Source organism: Lytechinus variegatus, chromosome 13 (assembly GCF_018143015.1).
Source record: "Lytechinus variegatus isolate NC3 chromosome 13, Lvar_3.0, whole genome shotgun sequence".
NCBI classification, from domain to species: domain Eukaryota; kingdom Metazoa; phylum Echinodermata; class Echinoidea; order Temnopleuroida; family Toxopneustidae; genus Lytechinus; species Lytechinus variegatus.
The window spans coordinates 28354307-28377850 of record NC_054752.1 but is presented as its reverse complement, the minus strand read 5'-3'; the positions used below and the strand labels follow the sequence as shown (position 1 = coordinate 28377850).

Here is a 23544-nt window from a genome sequence, read left to right as displayed (position 1 = left end):
TCTCCTCTATATTAGTTGCAGCAATTAATATCAAATGCACTCATCAGTTATTTAAAGTCAATCCATTTTTTTCAGTTCTTGGTAGAAAAAAAATTGAATAAAGCTATAAATTTCATATAATAAAATACAAAAGAACAAGTTGGGATATGACATCAATTTGCTCGTTGAATATTCATGAAGACATGCCTAGAACTGTTTTACTGGAATAATGCAAATCTTTGAAATGCCATATCGTTGATAATTATTCGTTGTCAGATTTTGATCAAATTTTCAGTGTTTTGGTTGTCTAATTTTTCTTTATCTGTTTTATCATATTATTTTCAGACAGGAGCATCTCTTTAAAGATAAATTCCAGTATTGGTAATGATCTCAAAATGACTCTTTACAGAATCCAATATAATGACCACCCAAGTGTCTGTTTGTATGAATAAAAAATATGTGCCAAAGGATTCTGGAAGAAATTGTGTAATTGCTGAGAAATAAGCAAAATAAGCGCGGATTCGGTCACTTCCCTCGGGTCTTTATTCCAGCAATAATAATACACTGTCCCACGTGTGCCTATCTGTGTTGGTGATCTTTAGTGTGAACGTTTTTCAGCGTAGATATCAAGATTTCACAAAGTTCAGTTTATGTAACTGTACCAGATCTAGATCCTCGATGATATTCTGACAATTAAGCCTGGTTTTACAGACTTCCTCATGAAATCAGTGTTTACTGCAACTACTGGCATTTCTCTTGAATGCTCAAAACATGGGTTCAATTTTTGTGTCTGGTAAGATTAAGAAGCCTAAACCTCATAATGTACATTTAGGGCTGTGATGACGTACAAAAAGGGATACTACAAAGATCATTTCTGAATATTTCAAAAGGGGTATCAATCACAAGTATCAGTCAATTTTTCACTGCAAAGTTAAAAAAATTCATTGAGAGTCTTTGAGATGTGTTTTTCTTCCTCAAGTCTCAAACAATTAAAAATTTGCAACAAAATTATATGCATTTAATAAGGTTTCTTCATGTACATGTACATGACACCGTTCTCACTACCTTCCTAAAACTAACCAGCGTTAGTTTAGTAGTGGAAACTAGTTTATCGTGTAATGAGAACAGTCAAAGCGATCTTGGAAGCGATCTTCCAAACCGGTTCATAAAACCACCTCGTGATGTAGTTATTTAAGAGGCTGTTCTCACTATGTTCCTAAAACTAGTTTACTGGAAACTAGTTTAGTGGAAACTAGTTTAACGCGTAGTGAGAACGGTCAAAGCGGTCTTGGAAGCGATCTTCCAAACCAGTTTGGAAAACCACCTCGCGATGTAGTTTTCAAGATCGCTTTGCCACGTTAAACTGGTTTTAGCGTAAGTGAGGACACAACCGTTCTTCGGGAAGCGATCTTCGCACATTTTGAGCGCGCTACTCCACACAACAGGTGTAGAATGCCTATGCTGCGGTTTCGAATTTCGTGCGAAACGTCTCACCCCACTGAGAGCGTTTCCATAGCAACAAGAGCGCTTTACGTGAAGTGATTTTGAAAACCACTTTCGTGTGATCAAGTGAGAACGCTAGCAAAGCGATCTTCCAAAGTGGTTTCCTGAATCGGTTTCCAGTAAACTAGTTTTAGAAAGCGTAATGAGAACGGCCTCCAAGATCGCTTTGCCTTGTTAAACTGGTTTCAGCGTATTAGAGGGGACACAACTGTTCTTCGGGAAGCGATCTTTGCACATTTTGAGCATGCTACTCTACACACTGTGTGTAGAGTGCCTACATGTACATGAAAGATGCTGTTTTGAATTTCGTGCGAAACGTGTCACCCCACTGAGAGCGTTCCCTAGCAACAAGACGGCTTTACGTGAAGTGATTTGGAAAACCACTTTCGGATGATCAAATGTGAACGCTAGCACAGCGATCTTCCAAACTGGTTTCCTGAACCGGTTTCCAGTATTAGTTTAGCTTCATTCGTACAATTGGCATATGGGGATATCATGTCAAAAAGAAGGCAAGAGGCCTATCCTGGCATTGAATGAATACTCATTATCATGCATTGAATTTTATACAAAGCAGACAATTTGACATTTCAGATCAACATTCATATTTTGGCAGAGAGCGAAGTTGGCTCATTTTTTTGTTATAAAGTGTCTGCCTATCGAACCAAAGATCGTGGGTTCGAGTTCACCCCGGGCAGATGACTGAAGCCAGTGCATTGTGTGTAAACGTCTCTCCCCAGTTTCATAGATGCAGGCTATAATAGTGGAAAACACTCTGTCCCTTTGATAGGACGTTAAATGGAGGCCCGTGTAGAGGAGAGTCACCACCTCTGCATGTTAAGAACCCACTGCACTGCCTGAAGAAGAGTAGGGGGAAACCCCGGTGTAATGTCCACCTGCAATCCCCAACCAGTTATTATGGAAAAGTTGGGAGGAGAGACCTGTGGGTCTCAGTTTTGTGTGCATGCATTTTTAGGCGACCCAGATTGGCTGGCTCCTCCAAAAATGCACCTTTGAATGTCTTTGACAGATATACATGCATGGTGCTATACAAATGCTGTGCATCATCATCATCATCACAAACATCATCTGTTGCTCTACTGCATGTACTTAAAAGCAGGATTTCACAACTTGGTTTTTAATACTTTTTTTTCAGGTGTAGGCAGACTTTTTAAACTATAAATTTCTCTTGAAAACTTTTTGCCTGTACTTGTTCTTTTCAAAATATGCACATACATGTACAGTACAGTACCAAAAAAACACCCCTCAAGTTATAAACAGTCTCCCACTTGAATAAAATATACATGAAGACCCTAAGGCTACTGTACAATACATCAGGGAAAATGCCTGTATAGCTGATAAAACACTTTATAGAGAGGTTTTCTTCAGACGAGTGATTTTTTGCATTGTTTCAGTGGCAAAACTACTGACAGCATTATTTGCCTCTAAAAACAGTGACTGCCCGTAGTGTGTACTGTAAGCCAAGTGTGTGGATTTTTAAAAGAACTCCAACAAAGCCAAACTCCATAGAGCTTTTCTCATAAATGCCATTTCATCATTGCGATATACATAGAGTTCTGTATCATGTGAATGACCCATACATCTAATCATTTAATCATTCATATCATACATTGTAGTACAAGTGAAGAAATATTTATTTTTTTAAATAGAAATCTGAGAATAGAAGTATTCTGAAAATCAATTTTGCCCAATTGGTTGTGGGCCCGGCAGCCACTGTGTGTACTAGATTGACATACATGTACCTCTATCCCTTGAAATGTTGAATAGCAAACAGGGTAGCAGCAACTCTCATCTTTAATAATAATAATGATAATGGTCAGTTTTTGTATAGTGCATGACACATAACAAACAAAATCTTAATACAAATAATCTTTTTACACACAACAAATAATTTTTTACAACGTCTTTTGGTCTGACGCGGCTGGACTTTGAACTCCACACCTCCTGGTTGCGAGACGGATGCTCTACTATAAACTATGAAAGCCAGCACACCGGTAATATAAAAGTCATGTGTGAAAACTCTCAACGTCGTATCCAGGCGAGGCCACCAGTTGAATGATGGCAGATACATTAGCACTGATCGCTTGAAGGCAGAGTGAAGAAAGTATCGCCTTTCTCCTGTCTTGAATATTTCATGTCTCAAGTAGGCGAGATGCCAGCCACTGATAAAGAGACTTTCTCATACAGTACACTGTAGGTTTACATTATACAGCATACATTTGTCCAATTTCGTCCTCTGAATGTCCAGACTGTTTTGTTTACCCTCCATATATGTACATGTACATTTACACCAATAATGTGATGATTGTGTGACTACATGTTGTTGTACATCTACAGCTAATACACAACATTATTTTCCCATTTCCCCCCTGAATCAATGTACAGTAACTTCGGGAATCATGGTGTGCGTATAAGACAATATATTTTCTATTCATTGAAATTTATTGTGTAATGTAGCAAAGCTGTGAAATAACTTCCCGCAGTATTATGTATATGCAAATATAGCGATTCCTTAACTGCTCTGTACATTTATAGGGCCTATGTACGTAGAAGACCGATTCCATGGTTTGGATCAATGCTTATAAAAACAGGGGGTTGTTTCATAAAGCTGTTTGTAAGTTAAAAGATCGACTTTAAGAGCAACCTGTGAACCTACATGTAATCACCAATGAACATTTAATGGTGATTATCATTTCGCACAAGAAAGGATCACCAGCCGTTCTTATGAAACACCCACCTGGAATTTGGGAACTTTGTTGGAAAGGGCTAGCCAGCTAGCAGACGATTTCTCCTTTATTGCTTGATATGGAGTATAAAGAATAGAGAAAGAAGAGATAGGCATGCCTCATTTTTTCAGAGGCTACAATTGTAGGACAAAATCTCTTTCTGACATTGTTGATTCTTCCCTTTCATGAAAGATGGGGGAGGACAAAAATCATGGAGGCCCACTCGATACTTTGTGCATGACTGCATCAGAGAAAAGCAAGCACAGATTGGGCATGAGCACACTTGTGTAATACCAAGGAGCTTTTTTGGAAGCTCCTTGGTAATACATTATTCAGAGAGTTTTCTAGAAAGCTTCTTGAAATACATGTACTCCTTTGTGACAAGTTCAGGTCGTGTCTTTCATTGTGGCAAGTAGGCATTAGGTGTGATACCTGTCACTTCAAAGCACTCTTGAAGGATATTGAAGTCAATCCCCAGTTGGATGCATGTATCCACAATTCCACATGCAGTGGAGTAGGGGAGGGAATGGCAGTGGGTATTTGTTCCCAAACTACCCAAAGTCAATTTATGATAATAATATTGTCCATTCATATAGCGCAGAACTATGTGCGTATATGTACTCAGTTGCACTTTGATACTTGGTATCATTTTACCCCAGCCTTAGCTGAGCTACCATATCGGCGCTTATAGGCATCAACTCCAGCCAAGGAATAAATCCTACCGGGTACCCATTTACCTCACCTGGGTCAAGTGCAGCACAATGTGGATACATTTCTTGCTGAAGGAAAATGCGTCATGGCTGGGATTCGAACTCGCGTGACTGTCGCGTCCCTCTGTTTGAAAGAAGAGAGTCATAACCATTAGACCATGAGGCCCCTGGTGGGCCGCTCAAAAAAAAAAAAAAAACAACATTATTTCAGAATGGATGAGGTGTAAAGGCCTACATGTACTGTATGAAGGAAAGAAATGAAGGGGATAACCCCCTTGAAATCATAATTTTTTTCTATATGAACATAGCTACGCTACTGACATCAAAAAGTAAAAAAAGGCACCATTTAAGCGCTTCCGTCTAGTTCTAGGGAAACTGCTTAACTCATTATTCCACACCTATTTCTTAACCCTTACCATGCATCCCACAGTCATCCACTGACATCACTTGCTTGAAACTGCATTTTGGAATAACTCCATGTACAGTGTATAGCATTGCACATGATATGAGTTAATCTGGTACTTTCCAGAGTGTTACAAATGTGTTTTTGAACACATGAGCCCCCCTCACACAAGTCTGTTTCCCACCTTCTCTGTTACATTTGGAGATTTGTCACTTTCACAACACTTTTTATCATCTTTATCCCAGCGGCCCACGCAGGGGTAAGTACAGGTGTTCGACCCCCCCCCCCTTTTCCAAAAACTCTCCTAAAAAATTTGAGATCTTCTTTCTTTTTTTTTCCACCTTTCATTCGGCTTGACCCCCCCCCCCTCCACAAATGGTGCATACGCTACTGGTATATCCATTCCCTTTTTCTCACCCAAACCTTTGCTTTCACCATCCTGTTTCATATTGCATTCATGAATCTCACCTTCCATTGTTTGAAATATTCATGAAGCAACGTCGATAATGAAATCATGTGGGATGGTGCGTGCGTCACATGCCTCACCTGAGCCTGATGTTTCTTGTTTGCAGTTTCTGCTTGTTTCTTTTTATATTTCAGTGTTGGGAATGGTAAACACAAGTTCATAATCCAAGTTTTGTTCATTCCATTCCATAAAAAGATACAAATTTACACAAAGTTTTATACAAACACAAAAAGGGGCATTGATTTCACACACAAGGAAAAGTAATCAAATTGAATTGGGTCACTTCGAACCATAGAGCTATTACAGATACATGTAGCTCTATGCTTCGAACATAAATGAGATGGCATCCCAAGCTAATTACATTTGATTATTTTTACAATGTTAAAATACAATATAAAATAATTTCACAAAGTTTATTATACATGAAAACATCGACTACAATGAAGAGAGAGTATAAAACATGTGAATTTTATTTTATGATAAAGTAAAAACTAGGTGCAGGTAGTTTATTTATATAACCATTGAAATTATAAGTTATTATCATTACTATTCATGGGAGAATAAGTCTTCCAGACATTAAATGGAACACTGTAAAAACTGCGGTGTTAAAACTGACACCAATTGGTGTTAATAGAGGACCACACCCTGAGGTGTTAAATTACACCGTAGAGATTAAACATAACACCAAAGAGTGTAAATGTAACAAAAGGTGTTGTAATAACACCTACAGGTGTAAAACTAACACCACCAATTTAACACCGGTGTGAAATAACTGGTGTGGTTCTCTGTGTACACCGGTTAACACCACAGTTTTTGCTGTGAAGTACTGGTATACAATGTACATGCACATAGATCATAAACTTCAAGCATATAAAGTACACTATCCTCTTCAAAATTCTAATTGTTTCGTCTCAGCATTGAATACATTATGCTAACTACTTCTCCATGGACATGTTAGCCACATGTGAAGTCTCGATCAGGGCCCTGTCTTACAAAGAGTTATGATTGATCCGATCAACCTCATTGCTATGGAAATCCATCATTGTCATAATATTTTCCACAAGAAAATTGAACAATTGATGTCCTTGCTAAACAAAGAGAAGCACACTGAATTTTCAAGAAAACAATGAGGCCGTTCTCATTACACTTTCTAAAACTAGTTTACTGGAAACCGATTCATGAAACCACTTTGGAAGATCGCTTTGCTAGCGTTCCCACTTGATCACACAAAAGTGGTTTTCAAAATCACTTAATGTAAAGCGCTCTTGTTGCTATGGAAACGCTCTCGGTGGGGTGACACGTTTCGTGCGAAATTTGTAACCGCAACATAGGCATTCTACACCTGTCGTGTGGAGTAGCGCGCTCAAAATGTGCGAAGATCACTTCCCGAAGAACGGTTGTGTCCTCACTTACGCTAAAACCAGTTCAACGAGGCAAAGCGATCTTGAAAACTACATCGCGAGGTGGTTTTCCAAACTGGTTTGGAAGATCGCTTCCAAGAACGCTTTGACCGTTCTCACTACGCGTTAAACTAGTTTCCAGTAAACTAGTTTTAGGAACGTAGTGAGAACAGCCTCAGTGACTATATGAATTTACTCTGTACATCATAGTTTAGAAAATATTTTGAACAAACATGCATTTTAGATGTTGATGTTGATGGCTTTCCATAGTTGTGGTTGATTGGATCAATCGCATCTCCTTGTAAGACAGGGCCTAGGATGGTTTCGGTTTTACCAGCTACGGAGACAAGAGAATAGGGTCGAGAATAGTTTACCAGACATAGATACTTGATCTATATTGTCAGTTTGCTATACAGTGAACAGAGCTTGGTTTCAGTGTTGGTGTGTTCTATCATATTTGTAGGCTAGAAATAGAATCTCAGATAGTGATAATTAAATAATAATGATAATACGTGTATGATGATGGTGAGGTACCCTTTTTGATATTCCATAAACAGATATTATCTGATTTTATCAAAAGCAACTTTAGGCTACATCAGGTTTCATTTCTAATTATACTGCCATTGAATGAAATACATGTACAATGGTTAATTTTCTTTATTTCCTCTTTCCATGTTGCATTTGCAATTGATGTGGAAACTTTCTCCTGTAGTGCTGTCAACTATATAAAAGTAGCCACAATTGTTTTAAAAGCTACTGGGAAGATATACATGTACATGTTCATGTATGTCTGCTGAAGAAAACCTCATTAGGAAATATAATAAACAATCTTGACAAAAACATTGTTTGATTTCTTTTCAAATGCAAACATGACTTGATGTGTTGATTTTTTTTCTTCTTTGATGATGGAGTAGATATTTGTCTTTGTCATCGTCTCAATGGAAAAATACTAGTACCCTATTCACGAAATAGCAATTTGTTGCTTTAATAATGTAGATACTGTATGATCAGGCATTAACAAGTTAGATTTTTACCATCTGATTTTCCGACCTTTTTTACAAGAAAACTCAGGTTTTGCAATTCCCTGACCTAATATGATAATTCCTGATTATCCAATTTTTTATAGAGTAATCCTTTTTCAGGAGCTGTGACATCATTCACTCATATTTTAACAATTTAGAGGTCCAAGTCATATTAAATCAGAAATGAGTAGAGTCAGTTGACTCCTAGTCAAATTTGACCTGGAATAAGAATGCTTGTACAACTGCGGCAAGAGGAAGAACTCAATTACAATGCATTGATATTTGAACAAAAGGAAGACAAGTATGATAGATTGATTGAGAAAACATTTGCTTTTGAGGCAATTATGAGGGGAAGGGATATTGGAATCAAAGGATGGGGCTGTATAAATAAGGATTTGATGAAAAAAAAGTCAGCAGTAGGTCTTTCCCAGAGCTGACTCTCAATTCTTATAGCACTCAGTGAAATAGGTTGTCATAACTTCGTTTTCAGAATTGGGCAATATGGGCTGAAAATTGACTTGATATAAGTTGCAAGGATGGAAGTGGCTTTGCGATATATGCTTGTTTGAGATGATGGTTATGACATGGGTTTTTATATTGCTTTATATTCATAACTATGATAGTGTGATTGTAGGGCCTTTGGGAGGAGTTGTCTTCAGAATGATCTATGATGAAGATTTTACTCTCCTTTTTGTCTTTAATATTACTGCCACCTTTGAAATGAAATTTTAAAAAAAATCACCAAATAAGAACATGTTCACAGCTCCATGTTGCAATATCTGTGTACAACTTGTACAACTTATCATTCTAAATATATTGGCATTTGTGCACAGCCAGAAGCAACATTGTGATTATCAGGTTGATTGATTAGAGTGCATTCATTGTATGAGCAAATAATCATTTAGTACACTTAGTTGTTTGCTACATGTACCTATTCTTTCCTTTTTATTGCAATATATTTCAACACACCACCTTCACTTCCTGAAAGGGAAAATTCTCCCTGATCTGAAAATATTGGTAAAGGTTTAAGGAAAATCCATTAAAGCCTGTGTAAAGCTTTGGTAAAGGGTCAATAATGTGATTGATAATGGAATATCATCTAATATGACAGTCTTACTGAAGCGTGGAGACCGTTAGATATTTTTCCAACTGCACTTCTCTGAGAAAATTTCAAATATTCAAATCTTGGATATATAGCGCCCTCTCTCGGCGATGCTTGTTTTAAATTTTAAAAATGGGCATTCAAGCACTTATCTTATAAATTTAGTGATTAGATATCCAAAAGTTACAGACAAAGAACATATCTTGAAAGTTTCAGCCCATTCCATGATTTGGAATAGGATTTAATTGAAAGACAAAAACACACAGATATTTTAATTTGATCGGGTGACCCGATCAAGTTAAATTTCCATGTAAAATCGCAAAATTTAACCTGTAAAACACATTTTCATTTCATTTCCTCCACATCATAACTGTTATAGGGCATATCCATTTATATTAGCTACATGTAGCAATGAATTGGAATAGTGATACATGTAGGTGCATTTTGGTGGATTTACCAAAACTATACACAAGCTTTAAGGCCCGGTCCCTCTGCATTTTTTGTACATTTTGTATCCGTCTGCCAGTGGGTCCAGGCCTTTAAAGATTAAAAAAGTTATTTGAATTTTAATTAGTTTCATGTTTAGGATATCAAATACGAGCAGCTGCCCCTTATACATGTAAATGCATAAATTTCATTTTTGAATGATTCGTGATGACTTATTTCATTTTTTAGGAGCTGGTGTGAATTCCTTTGTGTATACTGGAGTTACAATATAAAACAATTTCAATTTGATGAGAAAATAGCTTTTTCATTGATTTTTTACCCATATGATATGTAGGAAAGCTTCTTGCATACATGTATGATGTCATATAAAAATCTATAAATTCAAATTACTTTTTATTCTTTGATGGATTTTCCTCAAACCTTTGCCAGTATTTTTTTTATTGTTCTTTCTGCTATTTTTACAATAAACATTTTGTCAGGATTAACTTTCCCTTTAACTACTCCTTCTCTTTCCTTCCTCTGTTTCATGTTTATAAATGTTTTCTTTCATTTGATAGCAATTCTCTTCATTCCATATCCATCCATTTCTCAATCTATTCTTCATTTCCTCCCCAACAGGTTTTTTCATCGCTCATCTTTTCCACCTCCTTCATTTTCTTCTCTCCATTTCCTCCCATTCTATCTTTATAAGGTCAAGGATGTCCAAGACTTAAAATCATATTTGATTCTTCACCCCCCCCCCTTCCAGCATGAATATCTATGCACAAATTGCACTCCATCCTTAAAAGAAAATGAATTCATAGAGCCTACATATTGGTAGTACAATGTGGTACTCTTGTTTTGACCGGAAGGGTTTGCTTTTATATGAAATGTACTTTGTATTGTACCTTTTTTGTGTGGATGCATGCACATGTATATCTGCATGATTCTTCATGAATTTTTTATCGTTTAATTCCAAGGTGTCAAAAGTAATGTGGACGAAGATCTGCCCAATCCTTGAAAAGTATTTATTTAGGAGCAGGCTTGCAAGTGCTGGGCTCTCCTTAAGGAATAATCAATCAATCTTCTTGCGAATTCAAACGCTCGGCGGTGTTGCCTACGTAAACTAGGTTACGCTGTCGGTCTATGTTTGGTGAAATTCATACCGAACTCCTCCAGGGAGTTCTGCATAATGTTTCATCGTGAGAGGCACACATGCACAATTTTGTTCTTGTCTGGCTTGTTATCATCTTTTGAACAATGCAAGGCTATAAAAAGCAAAGGAAAAACTATGTCAGAGAAATTTATCCATGAGAACAGTTGTGGAAGTATTAAAGCCTACAATATGAATCAAATAAAAATCAAAACCTTTTTGTGACATTGCTAAAGGAAAACTATGATGTGATATGTAATCAAAGAAATTTTTGAAGGTTGGATATTACAATAAATTGTTCTTCCATGCCAAACTTCAGTAGTCTACCTGATAAAAATATTAAACTTGAGTGTATGTCAGGCAAGATTTCTCTATGAAATTTGCACATTTTTAGTTGTCTGAAAAGCCCCACATTAGAGATTCACTGCTGTCTTTTTTTCAACACAAAAAGCCCTAATTGTGTCACTTGCGTCCTTTTGCTATAAATTTAGATCAGCATTGGATGTACATGAAGGTCTTTCTGACCACCTGTGACCCAATCAAGTGTAATCATAGTCAGTAATTTGCTTCCCTCTATCAGTTTAACTGTAGATATATATCTTGATGGTAATTGGATGTGAAAAGGGGAAGGGCATCCCTTATGTGGTATACGTATAGGTAGCTGTTGAAAGTACTTTACTATCTACTTTAGATTGTGGGTGTGTTTTACTGTGTCTGTGTGGCAATTAGACAGATGGGACAAACCCTGTATCTTGTGCTTTTATAGTGTTTGATATGTTTTGGTGAATATTATTGATTTGTAATGATGAAGAGAAGGGAGGATGTGGTAGTGACAGTGATGATGGTTGTGGAGGTGATGAATATTATGCTGGTAATGATGATGATGGTGGTGGTGATGGTGGAGGATGTTGATGATGATGGTGGTGGTGATGGTAGAGGATGATGATGATGGTGGTGGTGATGGTGGAGGATGTTGATGATGATGATGGTGGAGGATGATGATGATGATGATGGTGGTGGTGATGGTGGAGGATGTTGATGATGATGGTGGTGGTGATGGTGGAGGATGTTGATGATGATGATGGTGATGATGATGATGATGTTGATGATGATTATGATGATAATGATGATGGTGGTGGTTGATGATGATTTTGTTGATGATGGTGGTTGATAGTGATGATGATGATGATGACCGTGGTGGTTGATGATGGTGATGGTGATGATGATGAAATTGATGATGATGTTGATGATGGTTGTTGATGATGATGATTATGATTATGGTAATGATGATGGTGGTGGTTGATGATGATGATGGTGGTGGTGATGTTAATGATGATGATGATGGTAATGATGATGATATTAATGGAGGTGATAAGTCAATGCCAACAAGTTGAGAAGGAAAAGGAAGATACATGTAAAGCGAAATGGGAATAGAAAATTAAAGGAAAAATAGAAAGCAGAAAACAAATGTAGAAAAATGCGATTTAAATATTTTGTAATAGTTCATCATTGAAATTCAAAGGAGATGATAAGGTATTGTGGATACTAATGATGCATGACACACTAATAATAATGGCAATAGCAGTGCTATCTTGAACCATTTTATAAAATCATTATGATGGTTATTGTGAAAACATATTTTATAAAATTAGTGATATAAATACACCTTCATCAACAACAGCACCCACAATATCCACATCTACAAAAACTACATGAGAAATGGTAGTGGTGATGTTCAAAGAAACAGATGAAGGATAAAATTATATACATACAGTTTATACATATATGTGTATAAAAGGAAAGTTGTATACATGCATCTCTGCAGTCTGCATACATGTGTTTGTGAAAAGATCACTAATCCTCAACATACAGTTGAGATGTGGATACATGCAGTTGAATAAAATATCAGAGCCGACTCGCTTGCCCTTTTCTTCAATTTGTGAGCTACCCTTGTGAAGTGCCCTTTCATATATGGAGGATGATGATGCATCTTGGTGTAAAACTCACCAAATTATGCAGCGCGGAATCCGCCGATGATGTGCAATTGATTGTTGTGAGGCCATGGATGATCGTTAGGAAGGAGTGCTGTGAATTTAGATTTGGATGAAGAAGTCGAGAATAATAAGTTGAGATACAAATTGTTGATGTGCTAGTGGCCTAGTGCCCTTGGTATTAGATTAGGTTCTATAAATTCTACAGTTACTCCAATGAAACTGACGCCAAACCAGCCGATGGTATGTCATTGGTAATAACGTATTATGCTTTGGTCGGTCTGGAGTTACATTGAAGTTTTGTCGGTGTCACTATAGCTCCCTTCGCTGGTCCCTGGTTATAAGCTTCCTGTCCTTCTGTCCTACAGCTCAAAGGGAGACTGTCATCTGATGAGCTCAAATTCTGTATGCATAGACCCATATGCTGTCTTTATATACACTTACCATTTTCTATTGAAAAATGTATATTTTGATAGGAAAAATCAATGGAGCTTCAATGTCCATTGCAAACAACAATGCTTTGGAGCATAGTGTTATCAGTGTGGTATGAATGTTGAAAAGAATGGCTAGATATTGTTCTAGAGGGCATACAGTTGTGCTCAAAAGTTAGCGAACCCACAACAAAATGCACTACTTCATGCTGAGTGTTGAATGTAGGCAGCAACACTACAATGTTTGATAAGCCCAGAGAAACAAACTTTAGATGTAATACTTTATCACCTGAATTCACAATTGAATATGTAAAACATGGCAGAACTTGAACGCTTTTAATATGTTTATTTCTGGTAGGGTTCACAAATTTTTGAGCATCACTGTATATTACAAGTGACAACACAAGATGCTCAACTGTTGCATCCTTGGTATAGAAACCATGAACTATAGTTACGGTCATGAGATAATGCTATTCATATTGGTTTCATACATGTAGCTTCAAGTGTATCCCATTTTAAGGCTTACAAAAAACAGATGCTAACAATAAACTATCCTATAGAATTTGAAATGGCAGCTGCCTGAATGCATTCCTTCTCCCTTTCCTGACCTCCACTTTGAATGCAATAGCATTATAGAAATACTTGCATTGATATCCATAGGCCTACATGTACTTTAGAATTAATTGCAATTTGCAGTCCCTATACATTAATGCATTTTCATGTACATTTAGATTAGTGTTTGATGGATGTGTATTCTGTTCCCAAGGTCCTTCCTTTGAAGTGCACTGACAAGGTCGACCTCTCTCATTCCATTAAAGTATCCTGGCTTTACATTCAAATTACGAGAGATTGTAATGATTGTAATTTACCTCGATCAGAAAATACCAGGTATTTTGGTAATGTGAAAGCAAACTATGCGTAATTTCCTCGAAAGAAAATACCCGCTAAATAGTAGGTACTTGGCGAAATTACGAGAACTTTCGCGGGGATTTTTGAAAGGTCGCAGGTATTTTGGCAATGTGAAAGCAATTTACGGGAACTTTTAGCCCAGCCTGTCGTTGGGCGCGGAAGCCGTGGGTGGCTGCTGGGCTAGTGATTTTGAATCTCGTGCCTTGCCTGCTTATCAGACCATACACTATGCGCATGCTCGTAACTTCAGGAACTTATCCCGAAGCGTGTGTTTCGGGGCAGTGTGAATGCAGGAACAATTAATTGGTATTTTTTAGCCTAGAAAAGTTCTCGTAATTTAATGGGGATTCTTGTGATCGAGGTGGTTATGGGGGAAGACTGGACAGTCAGTACCCTACATGTACATCATTGAGTAGACATTCACGTATCGCGATTTTGGGTTGTGTACAAAACATTATGAGAGAAATAGTGGAGGGGTGAAGGAATAGACGATTTTTACATTTCTTTTTTTTCTTCAATTTTTTTTCTTCTAAATTTAGAGATTGTTAAAGACACTGAGTAACTTTTCTCTTCTTCTCCTCATCCCTGTACACTCCTACGCTCCCATGATGTCAGTCTGAACATGCCAACTGTCTGTCCATCCTTCAATTCTTGAAAGTTGACATTTGAATTGAGAATGGAAACCCAATTATTACTCTATGGAGCAGTCCTATGCCACTGGTTGACCAAGAGATGATGATCCTTTCATTGGAGGACATCTTTGGAGGACGTAGATACTCATTAGAGAAGTACTCGGTGATGCGGACATGTAGATGGGATGAAGGATGAGCAATCTACTGAAAAGAGAAAGTGAATACTGATACAATAATGAACTAGTTATGGAAATATTGGAGGAGTTGGCAGATGAGCATTATAATGGCTGCCTGGCTGGTATTGCATTTTTGACATACATTTTTTTCTAGATTAATAATTTATGTAATGAATTGAAAGATTGTGTCAAAAAGGGCTGGAAATGACTTGTCTGACACTGTCAGACAAGTCCTATTTTATTCAACAGTTGCCATAGTGACTGTGCTACTCAACTTTGTCAGACAAAAATGTTGATGGAACGTTTCCCAGGATCTGAAATGGTATAATCTTATCCTTGTAATTTTTACAACTGAAATGTTTTAAGTGCTTAAAGTAAATGGTTCCTATCATTTTTGGTATCATCTGTTTTATTATATGAATTAAATAATTTCTGCATAATTATCAGGTATTAGACAAAAGATTCGATATAACGGTCCCTGAGGCTATTAAAAAGATTGAAATGTCCTTTAATAATCTAATAATTAATTGATCTTTATCAAATTCTTAGACATTCTTTAATATATGTTTAATTCCCCCCTGGTTTTAACCGGAAAAAAATATTTGCCTGTCAGACACTTTTGTCACAAGACAAGAATCAGTTCGTTGCAGGCTTCCTCTCTTTTTTCATCAGTATGAAGAGCTAATTATTTATCATGGCTAGACCTTAATCAGTATTCATGATGTATTGATAGCTCCAGGCTAGCGTCAGGGCATTGTGTATCTACTCAAGTGTTTATTCTCATTCTCGTATGAATAAGAAGATGGAGGGAAGACAGAAAAGTTAGCACCTGCCTCTTAAATGAAAATATATATTAACATTTGCTTTATTATCTCTGTTTAGTTTCAGTCAGGTGTTATCATTCTAATTTTTCTGGTCCTGTAATTAGAGTGGAACCTTCTATTTTTAGCGATCGAATTAATGATGATGATTTTGCCATTCATCGGTAGGTATCAAGGAAATCTGTATCTTGATTGGCTTATGATCATTGTAACTATGGAATGGCATCTGGAATCATCGGGCATTAAAGGACAAGTCCACCCCAACAAAAACTTGATTTGAATAAAAAGAGAAAAGTTCAACAAGCATAACACTGAAAATTTCTTCAAAATCGGATGTAAGATAAGAAAGTTATGGCATTTTAAAGTTTCGCTTATTTTCAGCAAAATAGTTATATGAACAAGCCAGTTACATCCAAATGAGAGAGTTGATGACATCAATCACTCACTATTTCTTTTGTATTTTATTATATGAAATATTTTTATTTTCTCGTCATTGTCATGTGAAATGAAGTTTCATTCCTCCCTGATCACGTGGAATTCCATTATTTTAACATTTTGTGCTTCAGGCAAGGAGGTCCTAATCATCAAATTCATAAATATTGAAATATTGTATATTTCAAACAATAAAAAAACAAAAGAAATAGTGAGTGAGTGACATCATCGAGTGTCTCCTTTGGATGTAACTGGCTCGTTCATAAAACTATTTTTTTTTTAAATAAGCGAAATTTTGAAATGTAACTTTCTTTTTTTTACATCCGATTTAAATGAAATTTTCAGCATTGTGCTTGTCTGATTTTTCTTTGATTAAAATCAAAATTTTTCTGAGGTGGACTTGACCTTTAAATATACTTTTGTTTGAAAAAAGAAAGGTGTCCACCTTGAAAAAAGTATTCCCCCATTAACTCTCTCAGTATTTTCCCCCTCTCTCTGTTTTCACATTGAGTAGGTTATCCTATCTAAAACTGGTTCCATTCTCTGATGATAATCCTGATCCAATTTTTCCACCATCATTGGTAGCTGTCTGTCTTCATCTCATGGAAATCATCCACCATCTTTTGCACTCTAGTTTTATTTCTTTTTTTTCTCCTTCCTATTTATTAGATTGGCCTTTGATCTCTCAAGGCGCTTCCTCCACTAGCCTGAGTTTTCAATTCCTTGCCCTATTCTTTGACATTAATAATGAGATAAAAAATCAAAATACCTTTCTCAGGTATACAGTTTGTACCAACCAAATCTGACAATGGACTATAGAGCATGCAATATACAGTGCGTCCCAGAAAAAACGAAACCGAGATTTAGCGATCATTTATCATTACTTAATCATACTTAAAATAGACAAATGACCTACCAATTTAAAGCTTAGAATCTTCTCTTTCATCTGATATTACTTAGATTATTTTTCATTCACGCATGAGTGAGCAAATACAATTTGAAGAAAGGATATCGAAAATTCATTTTTCGGGGGGTATCTGGGTTTCAAAAAGAAAACCACATTTTTGAAAAGTTCAATATCTCCTCTTTAATTTGATACCTAAATTACAGAAAATGGTCATGAAATAACAAAGTTCTGGTCATTTGAAATAAGGCTTGAATTTCAATAATTTCATAAAATGAAGAGGTACTCCAGGCTGGCTTTCAAACTCACTCGACACTCTGTTTTGTTGACGATCAGCCATGCATTAAATCTTTTGTTCACCATGCGAAAGTTTCTGTGGGAAACCGGTGAAAACACGTTTATCTCATGAAATTATGGAATTACAAGCCTTATTTCAAATGACCAGAACTTTTTTATTTCTTGACCATTTTCTGTAATTTAGGTACCAAATTAAAGAGCGGATATTGAACTTTTCAGAAATGTGATTTTCTTTTTGAAACCCAGATACCCCCCGCCAAATGAGTTTTTGGTATCCTTTCTTCAAATTGTTCTTGCTCACTCATGCGTAAATAAGAAATAACCTAAGTAATATCAGATGAAAGAGGAGATTCTAAGCTTTAAATTGGTAGGTCATTTGTCTATTCTATTTATGATTAAGTTATGATAAATGATCGCTAAATCTCGGTTTCGTTTATTCTGGGACGCACTGTATATCCTTGTAAAGTATTCATATCAAGCCAAAATCATAAATGTGAGTGCGTCTTTGCAAAATAGCATGCAACATTTTATAAGAAAATGAAGGATTGCGATCTTGGTATGAAACCCTTATCTAGTTTGGTCTTTGCAACTTTGCAACATTTTATAAGAAAATGAAGGATTGCGATCTTGGTATGAAACCCTTATCTAGTTTGGTCTTTGCAACTTTGGGATTGTTGATAGTGCTAGGGTCTTTAGCAGAGAGAGATTTGCAGCCATTCCAAAAATGTGATGAAACTTGATTTTGTACTATTCAGAAACTCATATTTTTAGTTGTGTTCAAACTTCAAAGTTCCATATGCAGCCGCATTTTACATGTGTTTCTTAATCTTCTTCATTTCATTTATTTTTCATTAAAAACTCAAGTAAAACAAATACCTGTACATACAAATCAAAAGATCCAAAGAAAATCATAGCTCTGCAATGGTCCGTAGAAATAACAGGATAATGTGAACGTTCGGGCTGCGGGGCTGATGTAAAAAAGGTCTTAATATTATCCTCTATAGATCTTCCCCAGTGCTACCTGTCTGTCTTGATCACTCAAAATTATTGGCAAGATAAGATTTCCTTCCCTTAAATAATATTCAATGGCACTGAAAGTACATTGGGATACAGATGTGGCCCGCATCAATTGGTTTCCACTCAGAATCCACTTGTATTGAATTCATATTCATTGCTGCAAGATCGTATCGTATCAGCCTTGCTTCTTGTTTTTTCTATCTAGTATCTATTGGTTTTAGTGTGCTGATCTTATAGATATATCTCTTTCTGTACTAATAACAATGTGCCTCGAGTGCATAAATGGTTGAAATCCTTTCCGTTCTAAAGGAGTTTAGAAGATTTTTTTTCTGCAGTTGATAGGAAATATCAGTTGCAATTCCTAATTGATGGGTCAATATTATCTACAGTATCAGTGCATATTGCATGTTACAGGAAGCAGGCTAACAATCTATTGCTTTAATAAAGGAAACCAAAACCTAAGAAGGGAAGTAATCTTATTGGAAAGAGTAAAATGAGAGGAACAATTCAAAACAAGTTTCATCAAAATCGGTTATGAAATAAGCAAGTTATGGACGATTAAAAAGTGTTGTTGTACTTTCTATGTGGATCCTCAAATTGGCAAACGTGCTTCAAAATGGCTGATTTTGTGGACAACTCTCCATTTGTTTTGTACACAAATTTTCAGATTTTCCTTATCTTTCAAATTGCATCTTGCTTCCTTCTGAGTACAACATATGTCATGGGAAAATATAATCCACACCATATATGTCAAGGCCAGGAGGTGATAATGTGAAATATGTAAATTAAAGGGGAAAATCTGAAAATATGTGTACAAAACAAATGGAGAGTTGTCCACAAAAATCAGCCATTTTGAAGCATGTTTGCCTATTTGAGGATCCACATAGAAAGTACAACAAGACTTTTTAATCGTCCATAACTTGCTTATTTCATAACCGATTTTGATGAATATTTTTTTAAATGGTTCCTCTCATTTTACTCTTTCCAATAAGAATGCTTCTCTTCTTGGGTTTTGGTTTCCTTTAATAATTGGAACAGATTGCAAGACTTGTGATTGGTTGATGGCCTATAATTGACTTGGAATTGATCGCAAGTTGTTTGCAACACCCTAGTTTACAAAAGTTTGTTGGGTATTTCATTTATCATTGGTGTCACAACGGTTTATTTCCAATTCGTCCAATTGCCAACTCGTCTACTATCATTTGGTCAACCATCAGTTCGTCCACTCACCATATGGTCTACTTTTATAATAGTCTAATGCCATTTTGTCTAATAACCAGTTGGTCCAATAGCCATGTAGTCCATAAACTATTTGGTCTAATCGAACTTTAAAGTGTTAAATTGTGCAAAATGAATGAAAATGAAATGGATATTAGACCAATTGGTTATGAGACAAAATGGTCATAGACAAAGTGGTAATTAGACAAAATGGTTGTTAGACAAAATGTTTATGGACGGAATGGCATTAGACTAAAATGAAAGAAGACCATGTGGTGAGTGGATGAGTTGGCAGTAGACGAATTGACAATTTACCGTCACAACACTGCTGATGCTGCTTGGGAGGACAGATATTGTTGAAGAGGGATACAAGACCTAAGTCATTACATTATTATTTTCTTTTTTTTTGACCGGAGACCACATATGATTTTTCAGCAGAGACTGATGGTGGGTGCGGCCATGTATTTTTTGTCTGTTTGCAACTCTTACTCCACTTCATACAAAGTAGCGTGGAACAGTCCTCCTACTAATTTAAAAGCACTTCAAATGATACTCCTAATATTGACTAGGAATACGAGTACCCATATTTCTGTTTGATGGTAAGGCCTGTACATGTATGTATAGGTTTACATGTATGATGTTGGAATTAATTTTGAAGCAGGATGACCTTCTTTTGATTGATCAATTAATGACCCTTGATCTGTAAAAAAATTGTTTCACAAAACCATGATTAGGCCCTATATAGTGAAAGGCTTCAAGTATACCTGAAAAAGACATGAAATAAAGATCAATATTAAATTGATTCCTTTTGTTTGACTTAAGTTCACTTGAAATCAATATTTTACACGCTGTAGGAAATTCTGTGCTTGCCCTGTATATATCTACCACAGCAAGAAACAAGGACATGTTCATAATTGTTTTAAAGGAACAATGGCAATATTCTACCAAGTCCAAAACTATAAAAGATGACGACCCCAATAATTGTAAATTTTTAACAACTGTAAAGTTGCGCACAAAATTACACAAATAACTAGAACATAAGGTAGTACTATGTTCGGATTATATTTTTTTGTGATGTTCAAACTGATTAGAAGTATATTGTAACATAATATTTTTCAAAGTTGTGAATTTGAGGCAGAGAATATTTGCTGAGATCATGTGCTGATAGTAAACCACATTTTCATGCATCAAATATAAGCTACAGTTTAAGAAGATTTTTGAAATGTAATTGTCATAGGTGTCATAGAAGTAAATAAAGATTTTAATATAATGATTCACAATAGTTACCCACTTGTAGACACTTTCTCATTACTGTCCTAAAACTGGTTTACTGGAAAGTAGTTTTATAGTGGGAACTAGTTTAATATTTAATGAGAACGGTCAAAGCTGTCTTGGAAGCGATCTTACAAACCAGTTCAGAAAACCATTGCGCGATTTAGTTTTCCAAGCTTGCTTTGCCTTGTTAATGGTTTTAGCGTGCAATGTAAGTGAGGACTCAACCGTCTTCAGGATGCGATCTTCGCACATTTTGAGCACACTGCTCCACAGTGTGTAGAATGTCTACGGGTATGCTGCTTTTTTAAATTTCGCACAAAACATGTTACCCCACTGAGAGCGTTCCTCAAACAGCAAGACCGCTTCACGTGAAGTGGTTCTGAAAACCACTTTCAGGTGAATGGGAGCGCCGACGAATCGATCTTCCAAACTGGTTTCCTGAACTAATTTCCAGTAAAACTAGTTTTCGAAAGTATAGTGAAAACAATGTCTTAGCCATCAACTAGTTATTACCTTGTTTTCCCTGACCCGGATCTTTCCTGATTAAACCATGGACGTGCTACAAGACAGTTCCTTGACCATGGTTGGACAGTTTCCTGATTGAACCTTCAATGGAATAGGAAGTAAACAGGACATGGGTTAACTGTTTACATTCAATAATTTGTCCTGCAGTTCTTCCCACTTTGTAAACTAATTGTGTGTACAATATATAGAGTATTAGGTGCATTTATTTCCGCTCGGTCTCAGAGAAAGTATTTTGCTACTAAGGAAGCAGTTTCTAGTAGTATGCACAAGCTAGCACACTGTAGGTACATTTACCTATCAAATTATGAAAACTATTGCGGGGATAAATGTAGCACGCTGGGATATACATAGTAGCTCCTTGGTTTGAAAAAGGAAATTCCAATATAAAGCCAGAAGAATCCTCAAGTACGAGGGTATCATAAGAGAATGTGCTGATTATTATGTGAATTATTATTAGGTGCTGAGAAAGTACAAATTTTCTTTATTTCAATATTAAACCAAAGACCTAAAAGTGCTCCTCTGGATTCTTTTCTGATTACAGGCCTGTAATGTTATTGTCTCGCCTGCATAGCAGAGCAAGACAATGTGCCGCTTTTCTGACAGTGATGGCGGTGGCTTCAACATTGAAATCTTAACCTTTAAGGTTAAGTTTTTGAAATGTCATATTTACAAAGTGTATAGACCTAGTTCATGAAATTTGGACATAAAGTTAATGAAGTATTACTGAATATCCTGCCCGAGTTTCAGGTCAAATGACCACGGTCAAAGGTAATTTTGTATGGTCAATGAACTTTGGCCATGTTGGGGTATTTGTTGAAGTACCATCGTAACTTTGAAAGTTTATGGATCTAGTTTATAAAACTTGGGACAGGTAATCAGGTATCACTGGACATTCCATGTGAGTTTTGGGTCTCTTGACCAAAGTCAAAGGTCATATTAGGTCAAAGAGCAATAGCCATGTTGGGGGTATTGTTGAATTTCCTTTATAGATATAGTTCATGAAATGTGGACTTATGTTAATCAAGTATCACTGATCATCTTGCGCAAGTCTTTGGTCACATGATCAAGGCCAAATGTCATTTAGGGTAAATGAATTTAGAACTATTTATTTAATACATGAATGGTGTTTTTTGTAATAATCAAACAGTCATATTCAAAGTCAGCACTGCTACTATTTCGAATCATGCAGGCAAGAATACCGTACTAGAGACGCTCCACTTGTCTCATATCATTTTTCTTTTCAATCATTTTCTTTACAGAGCTTGGGAGGATTATGAGCCATCCTAATTTCACCAACTCGGGGCTTTTTGGTGATAAAAAGCGCCCTCAATGTTTACGCTGTGCAGTGGTTGGCTGCGGGGGCATCTTAAATGGATCCAATGCAGGCCCTGAAATCGATAGCCATGATCTTGTGTTCAGGTAAGATTACTCAGAGCACTAATGTCATTTCTCCTCTGGTAATGCATTGTAAGGGGAGAAAATACTTTATACTTTTGTTTGAGAGTTAAGCAACCGAGCCTGTCATTTGGACACTGTTGCATTTTCCAAAGTGAAATTAAAGGATTTGTGCACATTTTTGGTGAGTTTTGTGAATATTTCCAGTAAAAAGAATGTGAGTTATGCTGGATAATATTTGTATAGTGATTTTTTTTGCAGAATTGCAGAATTTTCTCATTTCTTTTTAAGGACCTTAATCATGCATCACCCATATTGTCCACCATGTGTACAATTCATCTGCAATTAGGGTATTGGAGTTCTTTCTTTTTTTCAATCAAATGTAGTATGGGATTGGTTGTTGCATGCATTATTATCAACTCTGCCAAAATTGGGATTATGAATGTGATATAGCCTTATTTTCATTATCCATGTCATCATACCCAATTACAGAGGGCAGTATCACTGATGCATGAGTCATAAATCATGAATTAATTTAATTTCAAAACTGGTATTACAGAATGATGCACAAAGAGAATTCCAGTTGGAACCCATGGGTGGATTGAGCCCCCCC

The 23544-nt window shown here is 36.3% G+C and overlaps 1 protein-coding gene across 1 annotated transcript in view; it reads left to right on the top strand.

Moving 5' to 3' along the window:
- LOC121425872 (alpha-N-acetylgalactosaminide alpha-2,6-sialyltransferase 2-like) overlaps positions 1-23544 on the top strand; it is a 62755-nt gene that overhangs the window by 18914 nt on the left and 20297 nt on the right. The window contains exon 4 of the mRNA XM_041621955.1: positions 22796-22955. Within this exon, the coding sequence (XP_041477889.1) occupies positions 22796-22955 (160 nt within the window). The remainder of the gene's footprint in view (positions 1-22795; positions 22956-23544) is intronic.